Genomic DNA, 27523 nt, shown 5'->3' on the forward strand with positions numbered 1-27523 from the left:
ACTACATATATGGAGGAAGGGGACAGGCCAGACTACTGCCGGCTACTAAAATCACGCTGGGAGCGTGGAAAAGGGCGACAAAGGCAATTCAGTGGGAACACAAACCAACGAAGCAAACCCCGCTATGGAACTGCACATGGCTGAAGGAACTTAGCAAGTTAAGACGAACAACTCCCCTGCTGAGCTCCACTACCTGCAGCCGGCAACGTGAGCGGAACAACAAGAGCAGAGAGGGGTCGATCCGGGCTCCTGTGGATTTTGACGAGGCGGCCAGGAGTAACAACGTAGGGGACACCAGGGCTGTTTCTCCCGCGAGGAGAGACGCAAACAAGCCGCCATTTTGAGATGGGACGGCCCGCCCGGCCACACTGCCATACACCCGCTGGCTGCTAGCAACAAGGCAGGGACCCTCCTGAGCCCTGCCGGGGAATCCAGATAACGGCTGACTGGTCTGATAAGAGCGGAGACACGGCGACCTGAGGTAAACCGCGCCTTGCGGCGGAGAACTGTTTAGCGGCCCAGGCCACGTGGCCACCGGCGAAACCCTCTGGCGGATGACAACGGCTGTGGGGGGGGGCACTAACATAATAACACGTACCTAGCCGGTGGTTCTGCTGCTGTCGCGGTGACTGAGGGCCATGTGCATGGTGTGATCTGAGTGGCGAACTACAGAGAGGGGACATCTGGGCTACTGCGGACCGCTGTTTGCACGAGTGGAGGGCTCTTGCCCGGGCCAGATAGCTAAGTAGCTCTGATCGCAGTGCGGGACGCACCTAGCCGGGGCCGGTGGCGCCATGGGGAAGCCAGATACAAGGCAACCGAAAATCACATTTGACAAAACAAAGCAGAAAGCTCCGAATCAGGACCAATCTGAGCCGGATACTGGCAGTGAGGGCGCACAACAGTACCCAGCCGAGGACATTCGCCACATGTTCCAGGACCTGAAAACGAGCCTGCAGGCAATTGATGCTAAGATGGACACCCTGGCAGCCCGAATGGATGGCATTACTAGACGCATGGACAAGCAGGAAGGCAGGGTGAGTGTGCTGGAAACTAGGGTGACTGAAACTGAAGAGGGCCAGACAGAGCTGGAGAAGAAGGTACGGGGCATGGATAAGGTTCTGGAACTAATACAACAAAAGAATTAGGATTTGGAAGTGAGATCGCGCCGAAATAACATACGCGTCACGGGCGTGGCGGAATCCACGGACATTCCGAACATGGAGCGATACATGGAGACCATGCTGAAAGACCTTTTTGGCGACTGCTTGTCCTCAATGTTCTTAGTGGAAAGGGCACACAGATCACTAGGACCTACGCCCAAACCGGGAGCCCCGCCTAGGCCGATGCCCGGATCCTGAACTACAGAGACAGGGACGCTATACTGCGACTTCCCAGAGAAAAAGGCAAGATTCAATACAATGGCAATAACATAGAAACATATCCGGACTTTACTCTCCAAGTACAAGCAGCCCGCAGGGAATTCATACCCGCAAAGAAGATATTTCAACAAACGGGCACGAAATATGCGTTAATCTATCCGGCGAAATTGAGAGTACAGGGTCCAGGAAAGCCGACGTTCTTCGTTGATGCGAAAGCTGCGCTACAATACGCTAAGCACTTGGCGAAAGAACAAAAACAAAATACGAATCAGAGCGAGCAGAGTGCGCCGGACCGGCTCAGTGATGTTGAATGATATCTCCCTGCGCCGATTATTTGCGGCACGCTGACTGAGATTGTGCCACGACGAAGGGGAGTGAGACATCTCTGCAGAGAGAGGAGACCTGGACTAATCACTTGACATGATGTACGGTATGGCTTCGATGGGTTCCGGGGAGGCGGTGCTCCTAGCAGCGCTTGGTCACCCTGTCACAAGTACAGGGTAGTAGGTGGTCCCCCTGCGTACCCTCTGGGATGATTCCCGCAGTTATTGCACTAGTTGAACTGATCCCTGGTGGATGTTCTTTCACTGCAAAATGGGAAGTGTGCTGGGGTGGGGAGGGAAATGGTACACAACCTAGTTGGGGGATTGGTGTGGGAGGTGGGAGGAGGGGCAGCATGTTGTTGTTTGCATTCTTGTTATTTTTTGGGTCATCGTGCATGCCACTACAATGGAATGTTGAAACTGTCAGATTTACGATATATGTGACGTGCTTGGTGTATGTTACTTGTGCACTCTGGGACTGCCGGTTGGCATACCCGCGCGACAATCGCAGTATTGGCGGATGTTGCCTACAGATGTTCTTGAATTGACTGTGTTATGGCGGTACACACGACTGCGATTCATATGAATACATTGAAATGTCCCACGTGGAATGTTAGGGGTGTTAACGACCGCCGGAAAATTAGGCTCACACACGCATACTTGACAAGGCATGGTATAGACATCTGTCTGTTACAGGAAACACATTTACTCCCTACAGACACGACCACTTTGAGGAACAGGAGATGGGAGGTGATTGTTGCGGCTGGGTTCTCTAGCTATTCTAGAGGGGTGGCGATAATGATAAGGAGGGGCCTGCACTGGCGAACACATTCCACGATTGCTGACAGGGAGGGCAGATACATAATACTAGTGGGAGCACTGTATAATACGACTGTCGCCCTAGTGAACATATATGGACCTAACACTGACAGCCCTGAAGTATATAGTGAGTTATGGCATGAACTACAGAAGCTGGGCCCTATGGCGATACTGTGGGGCGGAGACTTTAATATCCCACTATCCGCGACACTGGACAGGCAGGGGTCTTCACGTACGCACCATCCTAAAGCGGCGGAGTTGCTACATGAGATGATAAGCGATCTCCTTCTGGTAGATGCATGGAGAGTGGCGAACCCGACGCGCAGAGAGGGCACCTGCATAACACATCACAGAGGGGCATGGTCACGGTTGGATTACTGGTTACTTACAAGAGACTTACATGCGTGGGTGACTGAGACCTCACATCTTGCCCGCACTCTGTCGGATCACGCCCCTGTACAGATAACCATTAGAGTACCCCCGGCATACACCCAGCCCTATACGTGGAGATTCCCGTCCGAGGCCTTGAGAGATCAGGTTTTCCGCGAGGGCCTTAGAACCAGAATTGAAGAGTACTTCACATTAAATGAGGGCTCGTGGACTCCCCTGGAGTGCTGTGGGAGGCCTTTAAGGCTGTTGTGAGGGGGGATTGCATTGCTCTGAAAACTGGAGTGCTGCGAGACATACGAAACACCCTACAGAGATTAGAGAGAGAACTGCAAGACCTAGAACGGAGGCAGGTGGACAGACCATCGCACGACACTCTAGCTAACATTAGATCCAAACTAACTGAATATCAAACTGAAGCGGAAAGGGAAGTGGTATACATGCATAAACACGCGCAAGCACGTAAATATGGTGAAGGTGACAGACCTGGCAGGACCCTAGCTAACTTACTTTGAGCGCCAAGAGGCACCTCTTATGTAGCAGAGATACAGACGAAGGGAGGTGAGATGGTGCGCACGCCACCGGACATTCTGAGGGAATTTACTGATTACTACACGGAGCTGTACACCTCTAAACTGTCCCCGGCGCAGGCTGATCTGATTACATACTTAGATGAGTTATGCCTTGCGTGGTTTAATGACGGAGCGCGGCAATACATGGAGCTACCGTTCACGATAGAAGATATTAAGAAGGTAATAAGCGCCATGCCAAGGGACAAGGCACCGGGAGCAGACAGACTTACGGCTGCCTTTTATAAGGAATATGCTGAGTTACTGGCTCCCTGGCTGCATAATATGTATCAAGAGGCACTTGAGATCAGTAGATTGCCGCCCACTGTTCGCGAAGCTATAATTATCACGATCCTGAAGCCAGATAAGGACCCTACTAAGACAGACTCTTACCGCCCGTTGTCCCTCATTAATCTCGACGCTAAGATTTACGCTAAATTGCTTGCGGATTGGCTGACACCTATGGTACCGCAAATCGCACTAACAGATCAGTCGGGTTTGTCCCGGGGAGATCCACAGCGCATAACCTGAGAACCTTTTTTGGTATGCTCCACTATTTGGCCCCTCACGTGCAGGCAGCTACGGCTCTACTGGACGCCACAAAGGCGTTTGATTCCCTGGAGTGGGGCTTCCTGTTTATCCTGCTGCAGCGGCTGGGTTTCAGCCCTCTATTCTTAAAGCAAATTCAGCTATTGTATACTGACCCCTCTGCCAGGATCCGAGTGAACGGACGCTCATCTGAACCTATCCACATAACCAGAGGCACAAGGCAGGGATGCCCACTGTCTCCCCTGCTATTTGCTATCGCGACGGAACCCCTGGCAGCTAAATTAAGACAGCAGCATGCTCACAAGAGTATAGGGTTCACTACGCGGGGAATCCTTATTTCCCTATACGCAGACGACATAACTGTCTATCTCAATAATCCCCGGGAAAACTTTGACACGATCATGCGTGAGTTCATTAGGTACGGCGGCCTGACAGGCATACAGATTAACTGGACCAAATCCACTATGTTCCCACTAACTGACGATACAGCCCGATTACCTCAGAATTTCCTATAGGGTGGGCGACAGAGGGGGTGCGCTATCTGGGCGTTCGGCTGAGCCGCTCGCTACAGGAATTGTGGACGCTAAACTATGGCAGAGCCACAGACTGGATAGAGGGCAAGGTGGCGAGATGGAAAAACCTCCCGTTGTCTCTGACATTGCCATTGCAAAAATGATAATACTTCCCAAGCTGCTATATCTTTTTGTAAACCTGCACATACCCCTGAATGTGCACTTCTTCAAACGCTTACGCACTGCGGTGCTGGTCCTGATATGGGCGGATAAACAGCCTCGAATCTCCTGGCAGGTGTTGACTTTGCCCTTATCACAGGGTGGACTGGGGGCTCCAGATTTCGAACTCTATGCTTACAGCGCGCAAGCACAGTACCTACATTACTGGATACATCCAGTTCCCTACCAACCACATGTGGCGATTGAAATAGATAGAGTCTCCCCTACCCCCTTAAACACGGCAGTCTTTCACCCTTATAAGCACCCACGACAAGATGTCGACACCGCCGAAAGTGTACGGTGGGCTTGGAGGAAGATAGCAAATAGAGCACACATTGACAAACTATATGCCCCGTCGATGCCCTTGAGGGGTAATCCATTGCTGACACCGCTGATGGATGAAGCGATAGCGAACAGAGCGCAGGCGCACAACTTACACAAAGGGAGGGACCTATACCCGGCAGGGACATTCCTGACGCTGCAAGCTATGTGCGGCACGGAGGCTCCTACGGCATCTGATACTTTGCTTTACTACCAACTGAGAGCCGCGTGCAGAGCCACCTATGGCGACTTTCCAAACGAACCGCCTCCGCTACGGGCGCTTGAAAATATTCTCGCAAACGCCTCGCCTTGCAAGCTAGTCACGCGAATATACAGCATCACACAAAAGGAAAACCCGTTCATAAGTCCTAGATCGCGGGAGGCTTGGAATGATGAGGCAGGCCTGGACATTACGGAGGAACAGTGGTCTTATTGCTGTACCCAATTAAAGTATCTGTCGCCCATTTATAGGCTCAGGCTCATTCATTTTAACTATTTACATCGCTTATACCGCACACCTACTCTGATGCACCGTATGAGACTGAGTGATGATGACAGGTGCTGGAGATGCAATATGCATAACGCCCACTTCACACACATGGCATGGGATTGCTCGGAGATCTCACGATATTGGGAGGAGGTCCTCACACACATTGAACACATAATTGGCACCACTGTTGAGAGGAGGATAAGCCTGGCGCTATTGGGATATGTGGGAGATATCCCGGTGAAGCGGCGGAAACTCACGGCGATGCTGCTACTGATGGCAAAGAGACAGGTGGCTATTCACTGGCGAAAGAGACAACCCCCGGTGGCAGCGGCCTGGGTGAAGGCGGTTGTATACTGTAAAGATCAACTTGGGGGATATTGGGAATAGATGCCAGAACGTTCTAGACCCAAGGATATATGGGCCCCATTTGCAGAATGGCTGAGAATGAAAGATGTTGACCCCCAGACAGAGCAGCTCGCACTCAGCTAGTCATAAAAGCCAGGGATATACAGGGGAGAGTACACGTAAGAGACATGCAGTATGCCTACACTGAGACACATAGGCGGTGTGCGCGATGGGGAAAGATGGATCATGAATGAACGGCTGTAATCTGTAATTTTAACCGCTGGGAATATGAGATGACGATGCTGAACTACCTACTGTTTCATGTCGCACTGCGCTGATTCCAATTGCATAGCTGACTACACTCACAACATTGAATACTACGCTGCCTGCCCCTGAGGTTGTTGGCTAAATAGCTGTGGTTATTGATTAACTGTGGGACGATTGCTGCCGGCCTACGGGTTGTAGGCGAAGAGCCGTGTATTGTATGGTGGCCCAATAAAGGTTTTTTGAAAAAAAGAAAAAAAAAAAAAACTTCGCAAGTTAAGAGGGTTTCAGGGATGGGACGCCATAGGCATCTCTACTCTAGGAGACGTGACAAAAAAGGGGGCGCTGCAATCCTTTCCATCGCTGCAAAAGGAATATGGGCTGCACCGCTCCCAGTTTTTTAAATATATGCAATTGAGGCATGCTTGGAGGGCCGAAGGAGCATTGACGGAGGCACTCCCCGAATACGCTCCTTTGGAAGGCCGCCTTCTACAGGAAAAGATCCCCGGGAAGGCAGTATCCCGGACATATAAAACTATCATGAATAATGGACCAAACAAATTAGAGGGCCGTAGGGCCACATGGGAACGGGAAGTGGGGGACATGGATGACGTGGACTGGGGAGTGGTACTGATGCACCATAGGGAGGTAGCGATTAAATCATGCCTCCGCCTGATTCAGTTTAAGATCCTCCATAGGTCCTATTTCGATAGAGTGAGGCTACACAAACTGGGGAGAATACCCGACCCATGCTGTCTGCGCTGCGGCCATGATAGAGGGGACACCATCTGGTCATGCCCACGCATTCAAAAGTACTGGGGGGAGGTTCTAGCCGAACTGGGAGAGGTACTAGAGACGGACATTCCATCAGACCCGAAGCTAATACTCCTGGGGATGACTAATCACGTAGACTTGACGCGCCCACTGCTGATTTTTCTGGGACTAGCCCTGGTAGTGGCCAAGAGGGACATAGCCAGGAAGTGGGGGGGTGCCAGACATGGCACAACTAGAGGAATGGAGGAGGGGTATGGACCTTTACATGGCAGCCGAAAGGGTCACGTACAAAGCGAGAGGCTGCCCAAAGAAATTGTGCAGAGTATGGGGCAAATGGCGACACTATCATGGGCTGGATGGAGGACTATGAGAGGTCGCAAACGCTTGAATGTATGATTGCCAGGGGGGGGATGGGCTTCCGGGACTGGGAGATATTACTGCCGTGGACTTGGAAGACTGTAATGGCAGTATACTTGGATGTTGGTCTTTGGGTCCTGACTCATGAGGGGGGTGGGGAGGGTACGGAAGAGGAGATGTGGGAGTGTCACTCACTACTGACATGCTTGTTGTTTGTTCTCTTTGTTGCAAAAACAATAAAAATGTTTTTTTTTTTTTAAAACAATGGTGCTGGGCAGGAGGTGAAACCGGTGGATTTCTGGTAGATACATGATAATTTTGACCAGTGTCACTCGTTTGGGCAGTTTGTACATCAGCCACAACAATTGGGTCAGGAATATAACCAACTGGGCTCCCTCCCACCGACAGACGACGTTCCCCAACCTGGATTTCCTTATTGCTGGCCTTTGCTGCCCGAAGGAGAAAGCAATCAAGTGTGGAGTTTGTCAGGGCTTTTGGTGTGACCGCCTTCCCACCCCATAGATTTAAATTTCCTCGCCATTCCAATGGAAATAATTACATGTATAAAGCAGGCTTACTTGAGCAGGAGGAGCAGGAAAAGTATGTTCTTGACGCCCCTTGTTGGACAACCAGTAGTACAGGCTTGTGGGTTTCCAAAACTAGGAACCAAGAGACCGGGCCCACCCCGCCTCCTCCTGTGGCTGAAGGGCGCAGATGGGCCCGCCCTTAGCCCGAGCGCGTCCCGCGCTGTGGGAGCCCGCAGCCACTTTTGTAGCGCCTCCTGGCGCTACCAGATGAAGATGCCGGCTACACGCCACAAAGGAGGAGAGAGTGCCAGAAATTATGTTCCCCCGGTCCGGGAATGCAAGCAGCCAGAGGTTGAGAGCGGGTCCCACGCTGCTGGAGCCCGCAGGCGCTACCCGATGACTATAGCGGCTACGCGCCTCAAAGGAGGAGAGAGTGCTGGAAATTATGCCCCCTGGTCAGGGAATGCAAGCAGCCAGCAGTTGAGAGCGGGTCCTGCGCTGCGGCCGCTTTTGTAGTGTCTCCTAGCGATAACTGATGACGATGGCAGCGATGCTCCGCAAAGGAGGAGAGAGTGCCAGAAATGAGGCTCCCCCCCTGGTCCAGGAATGCAAGCAGCCAGCAGTTGAGAGCGGGTCCTGCGCTGCGGGAGCCTACGGCCCGCTTTTTTAGAGACTCCTCGCGCTACCTGAGGACTATGGCGGCTACGCGCCACAAAGGAGGAGAGAGTGTCAGAAATTATGGCCCCCCGGTCCAGGAATGCAAGCAGCTTAGCAGTATCAAATAGCATACAAGTCTGTCATAGAGATTCACGAAAAAATTAATTGTGCAATTGGAAAACAAAATTCATCATAATCTTCATTATTAGTGTTAGAGGAAAAGGTGAAAATCTCATGAATTCCTGCCAAACAGTTGAGAATTTAAGTTTGGGAAGAAAAGTTGTAATTATACTATTTGCCCAACTAGGGCTTGGAAGTTTAAACACTTCAAACACTTAACATTAAGAAAATATGTTGTATACTCAGAAGTCAAAGTGCATTAAAAAAAAGTATGGGAACTGTGAAGCTGTGTACAATGGGGCAGGGTGAATGTGTGGCGCTTGGTCAAAAAAATTAAATATCATGCAACTTTTTTTGGTCTTTAAACTTTAGGTAACTACATATAAAATAACATGCAGCTTAAATAAAAACTGAATGCAAGTTAAGTTAAACAGAGGGAAACGCACTCTCGTACATTATAAGACCTCTATAAGATATTGCACTGCAGAGGTATGTGTGTGTAACCAAAGAGCCACAGATGTTAATCCTGGTTGGTGCAATGGAGAATATTGCCCGGTGTATGCTTAGTGCTACAAGGTCAAAACACAAAAATTGCTGTGACACTAGTGCATGAGACAGTTTTCTTTCCACAACTATATCTAATGTCAGTCTCACCACCTACTGCTACACTCCTTATAGGTATAACCAGGCAATTCCAAGAATTGGACATGGTAGGCTTACTCATGTAATGTGACATGCTTCATTTTCCACCACATCCCACCCTGGTAAGGCGTAACTACTGGGGAGGACTTAACCTCTGAGTGGAGCTGGCCTGAGGAGGTTCTTAGAAAGTATTTCTTTTTTTCCGGTTTAAAAATGTGGATCCATTTCAACAGATAAAAAACCTTAGGATAAACAATAAATTCTCCTTTATTGCGGTGGTATCCTAAGCTTATTTAAAAACCATAAGATGTTATCAGAGGCCATATATGGTTAATATGACCATTACGTGCTTCTGAATGAACTTGCCAACATGTTTCTGACCTTCCTTTCGAGCTGGGCGGTCTAAGGTAGTCTTCAGAACCAGGACTAAGAATACTCACAAAAAAACTAATAGTGTAGGGTACTAAAGAACGTATTTACAGAGGATATACCTCTGAGAGCTACAAGGTCCCAGTCTGTGACAGAAAGCACTGTGAACATGTAAGCCACTTACATAACACACAGGATAAAATAGGCTGCTACAAAATGCACAAAAAAAGTTTAAGATAAAGTGCTTCTAAAATATGGATTTTAGTAATACCTAGACTGCACAGTGCATTTTTTTATTAAAAAAATTAAAAACCCATACTTTTCAGCTTAGCTCCCTTACAATACCTCTCAAAAAGGATAAATGTGTGTAATAAGGAAGCTAAAAGTGATTCCATAAATTAAAGTCTATACCTGTTTCCAAGCGCCCTTTAAATTGGCAGATTGACCAGTTTCCACATTTAAATTTCTTTCAGGGAAGCTGGCACCCTGGCAAAAACGCTCATTTAGCTGTCTGCCCCTCCCTCGGTATCACAGCTCACGAGTACTTCCGCTGTGACATTCCAAATGTCGGAATTAATAGTCCTGGGACGGTTTCCTTTACCCAAAAATTAGGGGAACTGTTCTCTAAAATTAAAAAAAAAATATGGGCATGTTGTGCCCCTCAAATCCCCCACCCCCTCGACCACAGTGCTGATTGTTCCTCAAAACGTGGACGAAGTGATGCCAACGCATAAATCCAAGTAATCTCCGCCAAATACTCGACTGCGACCCTCATTTGTCTTTGAAGTCAGAAACCACAAATTAGCACGTGCTCTTGCCTCGTGCAGAAATCAACTTTTAGTTGGCTACTTCCGTCTTTGTATTCATCCTATCCATCACAGGCCGACGAAGAATACCGCTTCGCATCTTTGTAAAAGCATCATGGCGTCCGTTGAGAACTCGTAACGGTCGAAGTAATTACACATAATGCATAAACATTTTTAATCAATGTGAATTCCTCATATCTATTCAAACACGACTGTCCTGGGAATATTGACAATTCAACTATCTAAACAATTTATGTATAGTGGTTAAATTAGCGTCCCATAATGAACATATCTCTAATCTGGAAGTATTTCTCATTATAAAGTAAAGTACAAATTACATAACTTGCAATTAGTTGCAACTCTATGTTTTCCAATATAGGTTTCAATAAGGTCTCCCAACTGAAAGATGGCGCAATTCGGTGACATTGTTTGTCCTTTGTCTATTTCCATAACTGCATCAACCGAAATGCGTCATAACAAAAAAAAATCGAATGGCGACACCTTGCGTCTGTCGGCAACTGGGGCGGGCCCAGAGGGTACTATTGAATTTATTTTCCGATTGGTGGAATCGGAAGTCCGTAGAAAAGGAGGACCAATACTAGCTGTGCTGAAGTCGCGGAGGCTATGGCGGGACCCATGAAAATGGAGACCGAGGCTTGGGCCTACCGTCGGCGCAGGGAGATGCCACGGATGGGACTTCGGGCACTTTCCTGGCTTCTTATGTTGCTGGGTTTCTGCGGTTGGTGCAGCGCAGGTGAAGTGAGGGGCGTGGTGCAATCTGTTGGTTTACGAATCATTCATGGTGCTATCCCTGTGGAACTGGCTTCCTCTGGGAGGCGCTGCCTTCGCACAGGAAGAACTTCAGCTACATGTCATTGAGTGTTTTGTCATTTGTTTTTGTGCGATTGACACTAATTACTTCATTGATATTTGAACTGCATTGAAACTGGAGATTGGATTATAAAATATGAAAGGATAAAGTTGATTGTTCGTCATTAGGACTCAAGTGGAAACAGTTGATTCAAAGGAATACTTAATTGTAAAGATTAGAGGTAGACACTTGTTGAGTCAAGTATGCTCCTGAGGTTTCGTGCAACTGCAACCCGCGATTTTTTCAGGGATATGTATGATGCAAGTAGTACATTTTGCAATATGGTGGCAGGACGGCTTCTACTGTCCTTTCCATTAAGCATTATGTGACTTGCATTTTACACGAAAAGTAAAACTGCAAATTACCTAATTACCTTGTAATTGAATTTACATTGTGCTTACTATCCCTGACGAGGTGTTGAAGTGCTTTTTTTGGCGAGTGGTACGTTACTCCAGGACACAAAAAGGTTTAGTGGTGAATTAGTATAGGGAGATATTACATTAATTTGAGCGGTGGACATGTGCGTTTATTTGGACAGTGGAGAGATAAAAGAGTGAGGGTTTGCATTTATATAGGGTACTCCAGAACCCTAACAGGATTAGTGGGGAACTAGTATAGGGAAATATGAAATTAATTTGAGTGGTGGACTGTTAAATCTGTTAGTTGGATTAAAAAGGATAGTGGAGGTAAGGGCCCTAGAAAGTGTCTGTGTGTGTGTCCCACAACCCGAGCTCATAGCAGTAGGAATAGGTTTCGGATGAGTAAAAGGGAAGTGGAGGGGGAAGAGTCGGAGGGAAAGGCTTGTTTGGGAGATCTGAATTGTAAAGGAGGTATGAGATGATGCAAGGAGGGGTAGAGGGGCAATGGTCTAGAAAAGGTTATTTTGTGTATTGCTATATAAATACAAACCTTTGTCGTCCTCTATCCTTCTGCTATCATTCCCAAATCCAATTAACTGACTAACCTATCCACCACTTAAAATGTACTTGCATTTTTCACTATACTAATTCAACACTAATCCTCTATGGGTCCCGGAGTAGCGTGCTACTCGCTAAAAAAGCGCTTCGACGCCTCGTCCGGGTTAGTAAGCGCTATATAAATGCAATTACAATACAATACAATGTAGAGCCTTCAAGGCAGGGGAGATGTGGGCTTCTGGCTTTATGTATAAGAGTAGTCTGATAGCAGAGTTCTGAGTCCGTTGTAGTCTTTTCATAGTTGTTAACCACTTCCATGCTAATGACAAGGTCAACTCGTCATGGGTTTTACCTGCCCTGTGCTTATGACGAGTTGACCTTGTCATGAACAATGGAGAATCTGAGATTGTAGCACACAGCAGGAAAACCCCTTAGCAGCCAAGGTGTTAAAGATGATCTGTGGTAGAGGTTATTGGCGTAATCAAGTTTAGAAAGAACAAGAGACAGTAGCCTGTACCTTGTGTGGAGATCCCAGGTGGGGGAAGATGCAGCTTAGAGTTTTTATAGTAACGAAGCTTGATCTTGCTAGTTTGTCCACCTGGGCATTAATTGATAGATTGGAGTCCATGATAATCCCAAGGTTTCTTATTTCCTTAGATACTTTAGGCGGTGTTCCCAGATCGTCAGGCGGCGAGTGGGTCATCATTTTTCCAATCGTCACACATGCGTATTTCAGTTTTGGAAGCATTCAATTTGAGATGGCTCCATGTCATACACTGATCCACATCTCTGAGACAACTGAAAACGTTTGAGTTTCCAATGTTTTTAGGGCTTTCCAGTCTAAGGAATATTTGGGTGTTCTTATGCATAGTTAAAGCATGTGAGGTTAACTTAACTGATAAGTGCTGGCAATGACTTCTTGTAAATCCCGAAAAGCATGGGTGAGATGATAGAGCCATGAGGCACCCCTGCTCTTGTGAAGTATGGTTTGACGAGAAAGGAGGATATGCATGAAATTAGCTCTGTTTTGAAGGTAGGATGTGATCCAGTCGAGAGCAGTCCCCTCTATGCTGGCTTTCTATAGTCTTTGTATTAGTGTCATGGTCAACTGTGTCAAAGGCAGATGAGAGGTCCAAGAAATGTAGTGCAGCAACCCTGTTCCAGTCAACTGTGTTCTTAAGATCATCTCAAATGACAACTAGGGCAGATTCTGTCCTTTCTGGACGGAATCCTGTCAAAGTATGGAATTTTCTTTAATGAATTGTGATAGAAAGAGCTGTATCCGCCCAGATATCAGTTTGCCTATGACCGGTCTATTTGCAATTGGTCTGTAGTTGTCCGGGTTAAGCAGGGCCAAGTTTGTTTTCTTTAGTAATGGGTGTATAAATGAATTTGAGATTCCTGTAGTTAAGGAACTGTTAATGATTCTTCTTACTGGTGTGGAAGCAGAAGTAGTTAGAAGAATTTTCTTGAAGATTTGTGGCTGACACGGGTCAGAAGGGCTGCCTGCTTTGACCAGGTCTATAAATTCATTATGTGATATTTGTTGGCAGGAATGGCGAGGCTGGGTTTGCGTACTCTTGAAGTGTTTTTGGGAAAGGGTCGGTGCTGGTAATTTTTCTTTCTTTTAAATAGGAGTCCAACGTGTCTGGTCATGTAATGAATTGCCATTTTTGTCTGTGAAGTATAATCGACAAACAAACTTACGTCCTGAGACCTCGGTTTATGCCTCTTCTATTTTATCTGCGTAGAGATCTCCCTCACGGTGTCCGACATCTCTGCACATGTAGGAATACAAATTAGTAAGACATGTGAGAGGGACCAGGTCTGGTAGTAGGCAAATCTGGAATAATTACTACTAAATGGGAGGGGTATATGAAAATTTAAGAGGAAGTTTGGGACCTAAATAGAAGACAGACATCCACAAAAGAGTCAAATCATTGCAATTCACAAAATACACTTCTAAAGTTACTACAGCTTAAAGGTGTCAAAATTAACTTTATCGACCCGGGTTGTAGTAAGCTATGCACTACACATGGTTAACCACTGCTGAAAAGGGACTGGCCGCTATTTCTGTTGCGTTAAGAAGCTAATTGACCGTTATCTTTTGGCCATTTATATTCGAGGTGGTCAAGCCATGAAATTCGTGGGTGCAGCTAAGAGTGAAAGCACCACACAAGCCTTGACCATTTTGGTTTGGAAATTATTCAGCATACGTTGTGTAAAAATTTAATGGAAACTTCTTCAAATTTAAAAAAGATTATTTCTTGAACATTTGTTTTTCACTTTCATATGTTAGATTATATCACTGAATTGACACGTTTTAGAGAAAGCGTTTTTATATGTGAACACTTCACCTCTAATTCCCTGACAACACTGCCACAAGTGAACCAAGAGATGATAGTTAGTCATTTGCACTCTATATATGTCCAGTTAAGTTGCATGTAGAGCAACATTGTATATAAAATCATACTTTAATGTTTTTATTTAATGTAGCATATATCCTAAACTTAAATTCTTTGAGTTTATGAAGTTTTTAAAGCTTCCAAACTTTAGACAAATAGCATACGTATACCTTTGCTTGCAAAGCTGTCATTTTCTTTGTGGTGTTCTCCTTTTTCCTCTGTAACAATGATGATTGTTTTTGTATTTGTTTTTCAATTGTGTATTAACTATTTTTTAATGAAACTATATGAGGGGGTCTTAAATGTATTGCTAGGTTAAAATAAGATTAAGTAATTTACTTAGGAGCATGCAATTTTGTGAGGAGCGGAACCCAGGATTTAAACCCAAGCTTCCTGGTTCCACATTGTACTACTTCGATATATCATTTTCTCTCCTTGTCCATCAAAGGATAATCCTTAGTTGCTTTATGTTACTTCAGGCAGGTCCGGCCCTGAACCGGATTGACCGGGACTGTTCCCTGGGCGGATTGACTGGGACTGTGCCCTGGGCGGAAAGAAACTGTGATGTTTGTTGTGGAGGAAGGGGTTCGTTGTGGTGAGATAGCAGGAGGGGTGAGGAGGGCATGGGGTTGATGGGGTGCTAAAAATTAAGCGGAAGTACATTTATGGCTGATTACGTGGGGGCTGCTTACTATGTTGGTCAGATCGCAACCAACGGCCTGTCCGTTGCAATCCGAACGACTTTTTTACCAGTCTGACCGCCGCATTATGATGCGGCGGTCGGAGGCAGGGGGCGGAATGCTGACCGCTGCCTGTCGGGCAGTGGGCGGAAAGTAATTCCCTACAATGGGGAAGTGCCTGCACAGGCTCCGCTGTAGGGATTATGATGCACGTTTCAGACAGCCTTTCAATGGCATTCAACCGCAGTTTGGAAGGCAATCTGAAATGGACTTTGGGAGCCCCTAGCAGGTCCCCCTTCCCTCCATGGCCTCCGCTAAGAGGCCTGGGATGCCCCCCGTGGTGCCCCCCCACCAAAAATCGCAACCCGCGTTCCAGACGTCACATGGGGCCTGGCTCACTGGGCATGCATATTTGTAAACATCCATTTACCTAATGCAGGTTGTGCTGCAGCCCTTTTCCGCCCACTGTACAAGCCACATTAGGAAAATTGATGTTTTCGACCACCTCATGGGCTGTCGCATTCAAATTAGTCAGCGGAACTGCTGACTACTAGTCAATTGGTTTCCATTCTGACGCGATGCCCGTCGGCTGCTCGTCCGACCGGTATCCTAATTGGGGACAAAGTCTTTACTGGGACCTGATTAAGTTCAAGTGGGATGGACAAGCAGCTTCAACTGCGCCCCTCGCAATACTGGCGCCCATAGGCCAGGGACCAGTTTATCCATGCCCAAGGCAAGCCCTAACTTCTGGACCGCTCTTAGTTCACTAAGTTGCGTAAATACTGCTCTCATTTTAATTGAATCTCACACAATGTTATACATAACTATATAAAATGGAAACATTTCTTTTTGGTCCCAAAAAAAGTACAACGTTTCTGAGGAGGCAGGAGACTATTTTGGTAGCATCAGTGTCTTCACTTAAACAATGAGAAGGGAGTATCTCTGCATTTCTGCAACAGCACTTATATTGATTACCAAAATACAGCAAACTCTGACTTTCCACAGATCTTGGTGAGTTGTTTGCAAATGACAACTCATCTTGGCTACAGATGCACACAGCAGAGAAGCCTCACCGTGACTGCATGGTTTGCCGTCCTCCAATTCATTCATTCATTTTATTAATTTAGGCACAAAGTAGAGTTAACACATACATATCAGTATTCATCCTTGTTTGCAAACACATATAGATCAGGGATTAGCAAAGTAATGTAACATATCTGGACATCTCCAATTCAAACCCAGCCCCCCCCCCCCCATCCCCTGCAACAGAAGGCCCATTACAAGGCGAAAGTATCTGAGTGAAGTTCTTGTGGTTCACAAATGTCTCCTCTGAATTTGTTCCATGCCCCCCAGACTTTTTCCCATTTTTGAGGGCATCCACGGTGTATGAAGACCGCCCTTTCCGCCACCATTGCCTCGTCCATATCTTTACACCATTTGGGAAGCATAGGTAACGTTCCCGATCCCCACAACATAGCAATATTCCGCTTCGCCATCATCATGCCAAGCATAGCCCAATCCTGTTCCTAATGGTTAAGGTCATTTGCTTTCCATACTTTCAATAGACAGTGTCAAAGGGGTGTTGGATACCGGGGGCAAAGTCATGCTGGTGTTGTTGGACCTGTCGGCGGCTTTTGACACCGTCCCCCATGATGGCCTCCTCGCAAGACTCTTTGAGATTGGTCTGCGGGGGACGGTGCTCAAATGGTTCTCGTCTTTCTTAGCCGGTCGCCGGCAGACGGTCTGGACACCACCTGACTCCGCCGTGATGCCGCCATTGGGAGTCGGGGTCCCTCAGGGCTCTATTTTGAGCCCGACCCTCTTTATCATCTTTATGACCCCTTTGGCGGCGGTGGCGGAGTCATTTGGTGCCCGGATCGTGTCGTATGCCGACGACACCCAGCTCCTCTTCTCTTGCGAGAGGGGGGCTGACTTTGACGGGGAGAGTATCCGGAATTGCCTTGGGGCTGTGTTCGCATGGTTCCATCGGAACAGCCTCAAGTGCAATTCCGATAAATCGGAGGTACTCTTTTTCGGGTGCGATATAGAGCCCAGCTGGCAGGCCTGGTGGCCCGTCGACATGTTCCCACCATCCGGCTCTTCCCCTATGGCTAAAAACTTGGGGGTTAAGATGGACAAGGGGTTGACGATGAGAGCCCAGATTCTTGGGGTGACCGGCACTTGCTTCGGCCTATTAAAAATGCTGCGGAGGTTTTTGCCTCTCCTGTCAGAGGAGCATAGGATGCTGACTGTGCAGGCTCTGATAGGCTCCAGGTTGGATTATGCCAACATTCTTTACCTGGGCCTACCAGAGTACTTGCTACAGCGGCTTCAAGTTGCGCAGAACGCGGCGGCCAGGGCCATTTTCGGTCTAAATAGACGTAGCAGCGTCTCTGGGCTACTGCTGACGCTGCATTGGCTACCCATCCGCAAACGGATTGCCTTTAAGGCTATGACTTTGGCCTACAAGGCGCTCCATGCGGTGGGGGCGAAGTATCTCCAAAAGAGACTGGCCTTTTACCATCCGGCTCGTTCGCTGAGGTCTGAATCTCTGCTCTTGGCGGCGGTCCCTCGTGTTAAGAGGGCCCGCCTGGGTGGCCGTTCCTTTAGTCTATTGGCCCCACAGATGTGGAATTCATTGCCGCTCTCACTTCGGGGGGCCACCACTCTTCTTGAGTTTAGGAGGGGGCTCAAAACCTGGTTGTTCTCCCAGTAGGCTTCTAGGTAGTTCTTTTTTTATTCTCTGTGTGTTGTTTATTTCTTTTAAACTGTGTTATGTTACTCTGCATTACGTCGCCTTTCCTAAAAGCGCCGGGACACTCTTTTTGAGTAACCGTTGCGCTATACAAAACAACAAATAACATAACAAGTGTCTCGGCTCCGGAAGGACCGAGATCTCTAGAGCTTGCGAGACAGTGCACGTGATTTTAACCCAGTACTCAGCAATGCGGGGGCAGTCCCAAATAGTGTGATAAAATGTACCTTCACCTCCACAGCTGCGCAGACAGTACTTATGTGTTGCTGCCCCTATTACGTGAAGAGTCGTTCTGGTGTAGTATGTGCGGTGTAGCACTTTAAGTTGGACTAGTCGGAGCCTGGACGGGATCGCCGTTTCGCAGGGCGAGGATAGGGCCTCCTGCCACTCTGAATCATCAAAGTCACCTACCTCCCGGGACCAGGTCTGTCTCAGCTTGGATGTGGGGTCTGGTAAATTATTGACTAGTTTACGGTACGTTAGGGAGGTCGCCTTTTCTGTCATGTACTCTGTCAGGACCCTATCTTGGATTGGATTCCTGTAATGCGGTGCCCGGTGGAATGGCTGCTTGTAGTGCATGACGGATTTGTAAATACCGGAATTTCTCCGTTTGTGCCATGTCGTATTGTGTGTGAAGGTGTTGGAAGTTGACCACCGCTCCCTTTTTCCAAAGGTCTCCCACTACTGAGAGGCCAATATTGTCCCAGTTTTGGAAGCCTTTACTCCTGCGGAGAGTACCCAACTGCTGGGAGTCCCACAGCGGCGTCATCTGCGTGATTGACCCCGCACATTTCAGCCGTATGTGTGCCTGATACCAAATGTGTATCGTGTGTTCAGTAGGGCCGATCAATCCCGGAGGTTTACGGCGCCGGTAGAGATTAGCCATCAGGCCTCTGTCCTCCAGATTTTGTCTGTCTGCCTGATATGCCTGCTCATCCTGTGGGGTGTGTAGCCAACTATTTATTAATTTAAGGTGTGCCGCCTAATAGTACAGCTGTAAGTTCGGAAGTGCTATTCCTCCATCATACCAGCTACGTACGAGCTTGTCTTGCGCAATCCGCGCTGGTTTATTTCCCCACAGTAAACTGGCAACCTCCGCTGCTATAGTTTTAAAATACGTTTGTGGGACCAAGAATGGAGTGTTTTCAAGGACATAGAGGAAGCGCGGCAGTGCCATCATTTTATAGAGTGCTGCCCTTCCTAGCAGCGTTAGGGGGAGGTTACGCCACCCCGCTACATCACGTTTGAAGCGGTCCAACTGGGGCTTTAGATTTTTGCCGTAGAACTCCGAGGGATCAGGTGTTGCATATATACCCAGATACTTAAAAGTATCTGTAGTGACGCGCAGTGGGCAGTCCGCAGGTATCCGCGGGGGCGGGCCAACCAAAACGTAGAGGACTGACTTGGACCAGTTTATTCTATAGCCGGACACCCTGCCAAACTTATCGCAAACATTCAGCAGTTCCAGGATGGACTTTCTAGGGGAGGTGAGATATAAAAGTATGTCGTCGGCATATAGGGATATGCGGTCTTCCCAGGCGTCAGTCCACTGAAGGCCTCTGATAGAGGGCTCCCATCTAAGCCATGCTGCGAGCGGTTCTAGTATCAGCGCAAACAGGGGGGACAACGGGCATCCCTGCCGGGTGCCTCGCGTCATCGGGAAGTCCCTGAATATAGGCCCATTAGCCACTACATGCTCCAATGGTTTGTTCTAAAGTAAGCGGATCCAAGCACAGAACTTGGGTCCAAATCCCAAGTGTAGTAGCACAGCAAACAGAAACGGCCGTTCCACCGCGTTGAACGCCATGCTGGCGCCAAGGGAGAGGATAACCGCAGGCTCGCGAATAAAAGACCGGCGAGCCAGTACCGCGTGGAGTCGCCGTAAATTAAGAGCCGTACTACGGTGGGGCATAAATCCTGACTGGTCGGGACCTACCAGGGATGTAAGATGTGGAGTCAGCCGTAGCGCCAGCAGTTTGGCCAGTATCTTTGGTTTCGCGTTGATTAGGGAAATCGGATGGTAGGAGCCACACTCCGTGGGTGGTTTGCCCGGTTTGTGGATTGTCACAATTGTTGCCAATCGTTGGTCACGGGGTAGCTCGCCCACCTGGAGACTATCGTGGAACATGCCCAGTAGGAAGGGAGCAGTTACCTGAGCGGTACGTTTATACAGTTCGACCGTGAAGCTGTTGGGGCCCACAGCCGTACCGGATGCCAGGGAGCCAATGGCCATCTCCACTTCCTCAAGCGTGAGGTCAGCCTCCAATAGCAACGCCGCCTCCGGCGTGAGCCGTGGCATGGCGAGATCCTTTATATAACCGTGTGCTTCCTCAACTGTGTTTTTTTAAAAAAATTTTTTAATTATTTTATGGCAGAGGCATAAAACATACAAGGACAAAGCAATATCTAATCAACAGCAGTCATTCACATAGTTTCTGTTACATTATTGTCATAGAGAGGAAAAAAAAAAAAAAAAAATATAGAATATGAAATATATCTTTACATATACAATTGTTATTAGATTCAGATCCAATTGTCAATAGGGGACCATAACTTCCGAGCAAAGGCCTTCTTTTTCCGTCCCTTCAATTTATAAACTGCTTTGTCCATTCTATAGATGTTTAGCAACTTTCCCAGCCACTGTTCAAATGTTGGTGGATCTATATCCAACCATCTAGAAGTAATACAAAAACGATATACAGACATTCCGATAAACAAAAAGTATTCTTTAGCAACTTTCCCGGCCACTGTTCAAATGTTGGTGGATCTATATCCAACCATCTAGAAGTAATACAAAAACGATATACAGACATTCCGATAAACAAAAAGTATTCTTGATCAACAGATAAGTTTTCAGGAGGAAAATAAATACCAAAAATAATCACAGAAGGACAAAGCTTAATGTTGACATTGAGCAAGTTAGTCAACATTTTTTCAATCTTATCTATATATAACGCCAATTTAAGACAGCTGTAAAACATATGACATGTGTCCGCTGCTAGGATTCCACAGCGACTACAGTTAATACCTTTCATGGCCTTCCATTTGGCTAGTTTGGCAGGTGTGTAGTAGAGGTCCAGAGTAGACATATAGTGTTGACTTTTAAGAGAGCTATTAACTAGTACTTTATTACTCATCTCAAAAGCCCTTACCAAGTCTATTCCTTCTATACTCAATTTTCTTTGCCATTTCTGGGCCTGCTGATCAAGGTCATCATGCATCCTGTTAACCATTAATTGATAAATCGTGCCAATACGGCTATTCTTCCTACAGCTCTCTAAAATATCAATAGTCTCCATAGCATCATTATATAACAGATTTTTTTTTTCCAAAAAGCTACGGATCTGCAGATATTTAAAGAATTCATTCCTAGAGAGGCCAAATGTTTCTTGAAGTTCAGAAAAGGACACAAAAACCCCGTTTTGATACAGTTGCCCCATAGAGTGGATCTGTCTCATATGCCACCGATATATTGCCATATCTTGAAAAATCCCCGATAATGACGTATTGCCAAAAATAGGTGTATAAAAATTAAACTTTAAAGTTATCCGTAGGGTTTTATTGATTTGTCTCCAAACTAAAAAGGCAGATAAAAGCACCTTGAATTTTGTTTTTTTGTAGTAGCTTGGTTCCATGAACTTCAGTAAACATTGACGCACGTGAGCGCCCATTAGCATTTCAAAAATAGAAGGTGCCATAGAGGCTTCGGTGACATGGTCATGAAATAGTAGCACCCTGATTGCTTTAAGAGTAATAGCCCAATAGTACAGTCTGAAGTTCGGGAATCCCAACCCAGCACGTTCTTGCGGAAGAGTACACCATTTTAAAGATCTTCTTGATCGACGGTACCCCCACAGAAATCTAGACAACATCCTGTCTATTTTATTAAAAAGAGACATTGAGAAAAATAAAGGAATGGTTCGAAAAAAATAGAGAAATTTTGGAAAGATCATCATCTTGATGACATTGGTGCGTCCATATAAAGATAAGTGTAAATTATTTATCCTTTCTAAAGTTTTGTTAGTAGATATAAGTAAAGGGTCCAAATTTAATCTAACAATATCATCAATTTTAGAAGAAATAATTACACCGAGATAGGTGCCAGTAGGATTTAATGGGATGTCAGTAGGTGTACCAGTCTCAGAATGTATGATCTGGGTTTTTGAAATGTTGAGTTTGTATCCAGAAAATTTACCATATTCTCGAGCTACTTCAATTATTTTAGGTAACGCAGTAGTAGCATCAGAAGTTACAATGGCCACGTCGTCTGCGTACGCTAGAATTTTATGGTCTACCTCGTGAAGCTGAACTGGTGGGATATCAGGTTCCGTAATTAATCTATTCAAATAGGGTTCTAAGTAGAGAGCAAATAGGACCGGGGATCAGGGGCAACCTTGTCTAGTCCCCCTAGTGATTGAAAAAGATCTAGATGTATCAGTGCCTAGTCTTATTATACCCTTGGAATTGGAATAAAGTGCTTGTACAGCTTTAATAAATTGTGACTGAAAGCCCTTCCATTGTAGTACAGTCCAAAGGAATCCCCAGTCAACCCTGTCAAACGCTTTTTCAGCATCGAGTAGAATCACCCCAACTGGGGATTCCTTTGCTTGAGCCCAATCTAATAGTGTAATAACACGTTTGACATGATCTGTAGTATCCCTATGTCTAATGAAACCATGTTGAATATGAGAGACCAAGCCTGCCATTACATCATTTAATCTATTTGCAAGAATTTTAGAATAAATCTTGCTATCTGCGGTAATAAGAGAGATAGGACGGTAGGACCCTAATTCTTTTGGGTCCTTATTCTTTTTAACAAAAACGACTATAGTGGCAGTAGACCAGGAGTCAGGAGGTTTACCTTGAAATGCTAAATTTTTTAACAGCTCTGGTTTCAGCATGTGTCTAAATGACCGATAGAATTCAAGAGGTATCTGATCTGGCCCATTTGCTTTGCCTGCCGCAAGACTCATAACGGCTATCTCAATCTCATCCCAGCTTATTGGCCTTATAAATAAATCTGTCTCTTCTGGACACAGTGAAAGTTGATTAGCGCTTCTAAGATAATCTACAGGATTAAGAGTCTTATCAACTTCATTGCTAAGATCATTATACAATGTCTTATAGAAATCGTGAAATGCTTCTAATACTTCTTCCCTACGTTCGTGAAAAACACCATTCATATCTTTAATACACTGTATTTCGTTAATTGAGGCTTTTTGTCGCAGGCGCTGGGCTAAGACTTTTCCGGTGCGTTCACTGTATTCATAACGTTCAGTTTTATATTGCTTGAATTTTACCGCTACTTCGTCAGCAATATGGATACGCAAACCAGAGCGTTCAGTAACTAGGCGTGATTGTGCATCCTCTATTCCTACATTATTTTTGCAAGCAGTAGATAGATCCATCTCGGCTATCCTAATCTTATTTAGCCTCTCCTTTAAATCTGTTTGGATTTTCTTCCTTTTATAATTTGCAAAGCTAATTGTCTCACCCTGTACAATGGATTTAAAAGAGTCCCACACTACTTGTGGAGAGGCGGTATCGTTGTTTATTAAAAAATAGTCTTTAATAATTATGGCCATAAATTGGAGATAGTCTTCATCTAGTAGCAGGTTTCTCTGAAATGACCATAGTCTAGTTGGATTTTGACAAACAGTGGGAAACTGAATCTCAGCAATCATAGGATTATGATCTGAGATAACTTGGGGTAATATTTCAATATGGATTTTCTCCAAAAACAAAGAAGAAACAAGGAAATAATCTAAACGGACGAATTTCCGATGAGGAATGGAGAAAAAGGTATATCCTGGATCTTTACAATAAAGTTTGTTCCACACATCAGTTAGCCCATTGTTTAACACCAGATCTCTAAGTGCGCTGTAAGTTCTAGTCTTGCGGCCCGTGTATCTCATCCCTGATTTGATATTCCAATCAGCTGCCAAATGGATATTTAGGTCCCCACACACTATTATTGGCTGTGTCCACGTAGCTAGCTCTGCATTCATAGTGTTGAACACCTCACCATCATCCAGATTAGGGCCATAAATACAGCATATAGTAAATTTGCAGCTTCCAATTATTAATTCAGCAAGCCCCCCATCTGCCCCATTTATCAGCTGATGTTTTCAAACACTTCCCGACTCCCTTTCGCATACATATTGCAACGCCTCTTTTTATACCCATTTGTTTAGACGTGAGCAAGACTTCTAATCCCAAATTATTCAAAAGAGAGCGCTTGTCCCATGAAATGTGCGTTTCCTGAATACATAGTAAATCAATATATAAAGTCTGAAGCATTGTTCGAAGCATTCCGATCTTTTTTAAATCATTAAGACCATTAATATTAATAGTACATATTTTCACCTTTTTATCCATATTGAAAATAATGAGAAAAAAAATATTTAGCAATTATCATCACTACATGCTCTTCAATATTATCGTTTGACTGCCTTGTATTCATCCTCGTGTTAAACACCTCTACCTTACACCCCCACCACCAACCCTTACCCTTACCCACCCCCACCCTTTTTCCCAGAGCCCCTCCCCCCACCCTCCCCACTATAGGAGGCACAGGAACCATCAGTTCCTGAAACGTATGGGCGCCGTGTCCCTGGCCCATAGCATCCTGACGAAGAGAAAAGAGAGAAGAGAAGAAGCAAAGGAAAGAATGAAAGAGAGAAGAAAAAAGAAAGAAGAAAAAATAGATAAAGTGAAAAATGAGAAAAAAAAGAGCGATCCTGCATATTTAAACAGCTGTGAGACAATTCAATTTCTAAGCTTACGATCTAATATTATCCGACTACGCATTAGTTCTTTCAAAATGTTCTTCATCATACAAGATTATTCAAAAAAATGTTCTTCATCATACATAATTATTCAAAGAGAATCCAAGTATTCCTTGGCTTTGATTGTGGATATAAAGTATTTTACTTGGCCTTTGAATATAGTCTTCAATTTTGCAGGACCTTGGAGGAACACTGTTACTTCTTTCCTTTGAAAATCAGGGATCAATTGCCTTAATTGCCATCGTTGAGACACAGTAGCTTGGCAATAATCTGGTCGCACAAAAAACTGACAGCCCAATCCATCCGCTTTCTTATCTGGTCTTGCATTTAGATAAATAGCTTCACGGGCAAGGAAATTATTGAACGAAACCAGAATGGCCCTAGGATAGTTTTCTTGGCCTTGTCGTGGTTTCCTCGCTGTAAAGGGAAATCTATGTGCACGCTGTATCTCCCGTGCCCAGTCCCAATCTGTTAACTCAGGAAAAGCATCATTTAATAAATTAATGATGAACCTCCTCGGGTCAGACCCTTCTTTATTTTCAGGGACCCCCAAAAAGCGCAGATTACTTCTGCGGGCCTGATTCTCCAAATTTGCTAGCTTATCGGATAAATCCTCCTTTTGAGCTTTGAAGTCACCCACTTCTTGTCTTTGTGCCATGCATTCTTCTTCTAAGACAGATATCCTAGCTTCTGCCTCGGTAACCCTGTCGGCGGTCTCTGAACATATCTTAATCGCACGTCGTACTGCATTTTTGACTTTGGCGCAAGTCATCTGCGTACGTTGGTTTTCAGCCTTACTTTCTGCCCTGTGATTCATCATGGTATCATAGATTGTTTTCAATGTAATTTCTTCATTGTTTTCTTGTGGCGGGGCCGAGTCAGTTACAGAATTATGACTGGACCCAAGAGTAGCAGTGGCAATAGTAGCGGTAAATACTTGAGTAGGAGATGAGGGGTTCGCCCCACTTGGTAGATTGGGAGCAGTCTCTTTGCTCGTCGCACGCAAAGATCTTTTCTTCCTCAGCTTCTTCTTAATGATAGTGGCCGCGTTAGCGCTGTCAGGGCTCATGCTAGCCTCACCATCAGAAGATATACTTTCACGACTGTCATCTGCCCAGTCTTTATTCAAGCCCGTTACTTCATCAGATGATAGTTCTGATAGGGAATAGAAATTTTCAAGAAGCTCCTGATTATGTGGCTGCAGCATAACTTTTTCTGCGCTCTGTAGATCAGTTATTGATGATAATGATAGTGAGGGGAGAGAACATGCTCGATTGATTATAGTCCCGCCAGAAACTGCATCTCCCATAATATCCTTCTTCTTCAGGTGATCAATTGTCTCAGGAGTTATGGGATTATTCTGACTATCAACATTTTTAGCCGATTGATTAAGCGGTTGATTAGTGGCCAAATCTGTGTTTTGGCTGTTATTGTCAGTTATTTTCTTCCTAGCAGCATGCTTCCCAAACAAATCTGGCAATGTTTGTAGTGTTGAGTTCTTCATACTTGAAGCTTCATTAGATTTCAATACAGCCCCCTTGTTAGAATTCTTACCCTGTTTTGTGACCGTTTTACCAAGGGTCGATGGAGCTGCCTCTGCCATCTCGTTCTCGTTGTCCGGCTCCACTCCTCCCAAATCACTTCCAGCACCGTTTCTCTTGTTTCTGCGCGTGCAAATGGGGGGTGGGAGCGGCGTCCCCTTCTTCCTCCGAGAGCCGCCTCTACCAGGGAAAACGCTACTCTGTGACTAGAACAAACAGAGTGTAGCACGCCACAGCGGGACCCGCCGATTGAACTCGAAGAGATTCAGCAACATTCGTGCATTCCGTCACGGAGATAGTTAGTATCCAATTAACACCACAGTACGATACTGTAGCACAGTTAGCTCCGTTCTGCTCTGTTAGTGCCCGCCTCAGGCCGCTCTCCTCGGCACCTTCCGGAAATGGCCAACGCCTCCGTGTAGCACCGTGTAGCTCCGTGTAGCTCCGTGTCCCTCACTCCCAACGGTCCGGCACGTAGATCAACCACGCCCACAGGCAGCCTTAAGCGGCCGACCAATTCCAGCCGATACGGTCAGGTAGAATGAAATTATCCGACATATACTACTATGTAATCACTTTTGGTACAGCGGAGATGTAAAAGTGAGGTTACGGCCAATTCCCACGTAGATATCATGGCAAAAAACAGAATTTTTCCTCTCCTTCTCTCCCGGACGCCAGGGACCAGGGAGCTGGCTGCTTACACAGCCATCCTCACGGCAGCCATCTTGCCTCAATGTTACTAGGTCTTCCATGCTTCCTCAACTGTGAACGCAGTACAGGAGGCATTTACCGTCTCGAAGTGGTCAGCCAGCGTGTCAACTATGTCCCCTGGGGCCGTCAGTAGGGAGCCATCAACGGCACGTAGTTGTGCAATAACTCTCCCTGCCTTCTCCTTCTTGTCCAACCAAGCTAGCATTTTCCCGGCCTTATCTCCCAATTCGTACACCCTATGTCCCGTGGACTGGAGTCGCTCTAGGACTGCCTCCTTTTGGTATGCCACATACTCCGCCTGCTTAAGCCGCACTCATTGTGCAGTGAGGGGGGGGTCGGGCCGGCTGCATGCAGCGCCGTTTCTTCCGTCAAGTCTGCTTCTGCTTGATCGAGTTCAGCCGGCTTGTTCCGTTTATGGCCAGT

The 27523-nt window shown here is 46.2% G+C and overlaps 1 protein-coding gene across 1 annotated transcript in view; it reads left to right on the forward strand.

The window, feature by feature from the left end:
* Window positions 1-10902: 10902 nt before the first annotated feature.
* NEMP1 (nuclear envelope integral membrane protein 1) overlaps window positions 10903-27523 on the forward strand; it is a 323363-nt gene continuing 306742 nt past the window's right edge. Inside the window, exon 1 of the mRNA XM_078689000.1 lies at window positions 10903-11186. Coding sequence (XP_078545126.1) covers window positions 11057-11186 — 130 coding nt within the window. The 5' untranslated portion in view covers window positions 10903-11056. The remainder of the gene's footprint in view (window positions 11187-27523) is intronic.

This window comes from Lissotriton helveticus, chromosome 1_1 (assembly GCF_964261635.1).
Source record: "Lissotriton helveticus chromosome 1_1, aLisHel1.1, whole genome shotgun sequence".
NCBI classification, from domain to species: domain Eukaryota; kingdom Metazoa; phylum Chordata; class Amphibia; order Caudata; family Salamandridae; genus Lissotriton; species Lissotriton helveticus.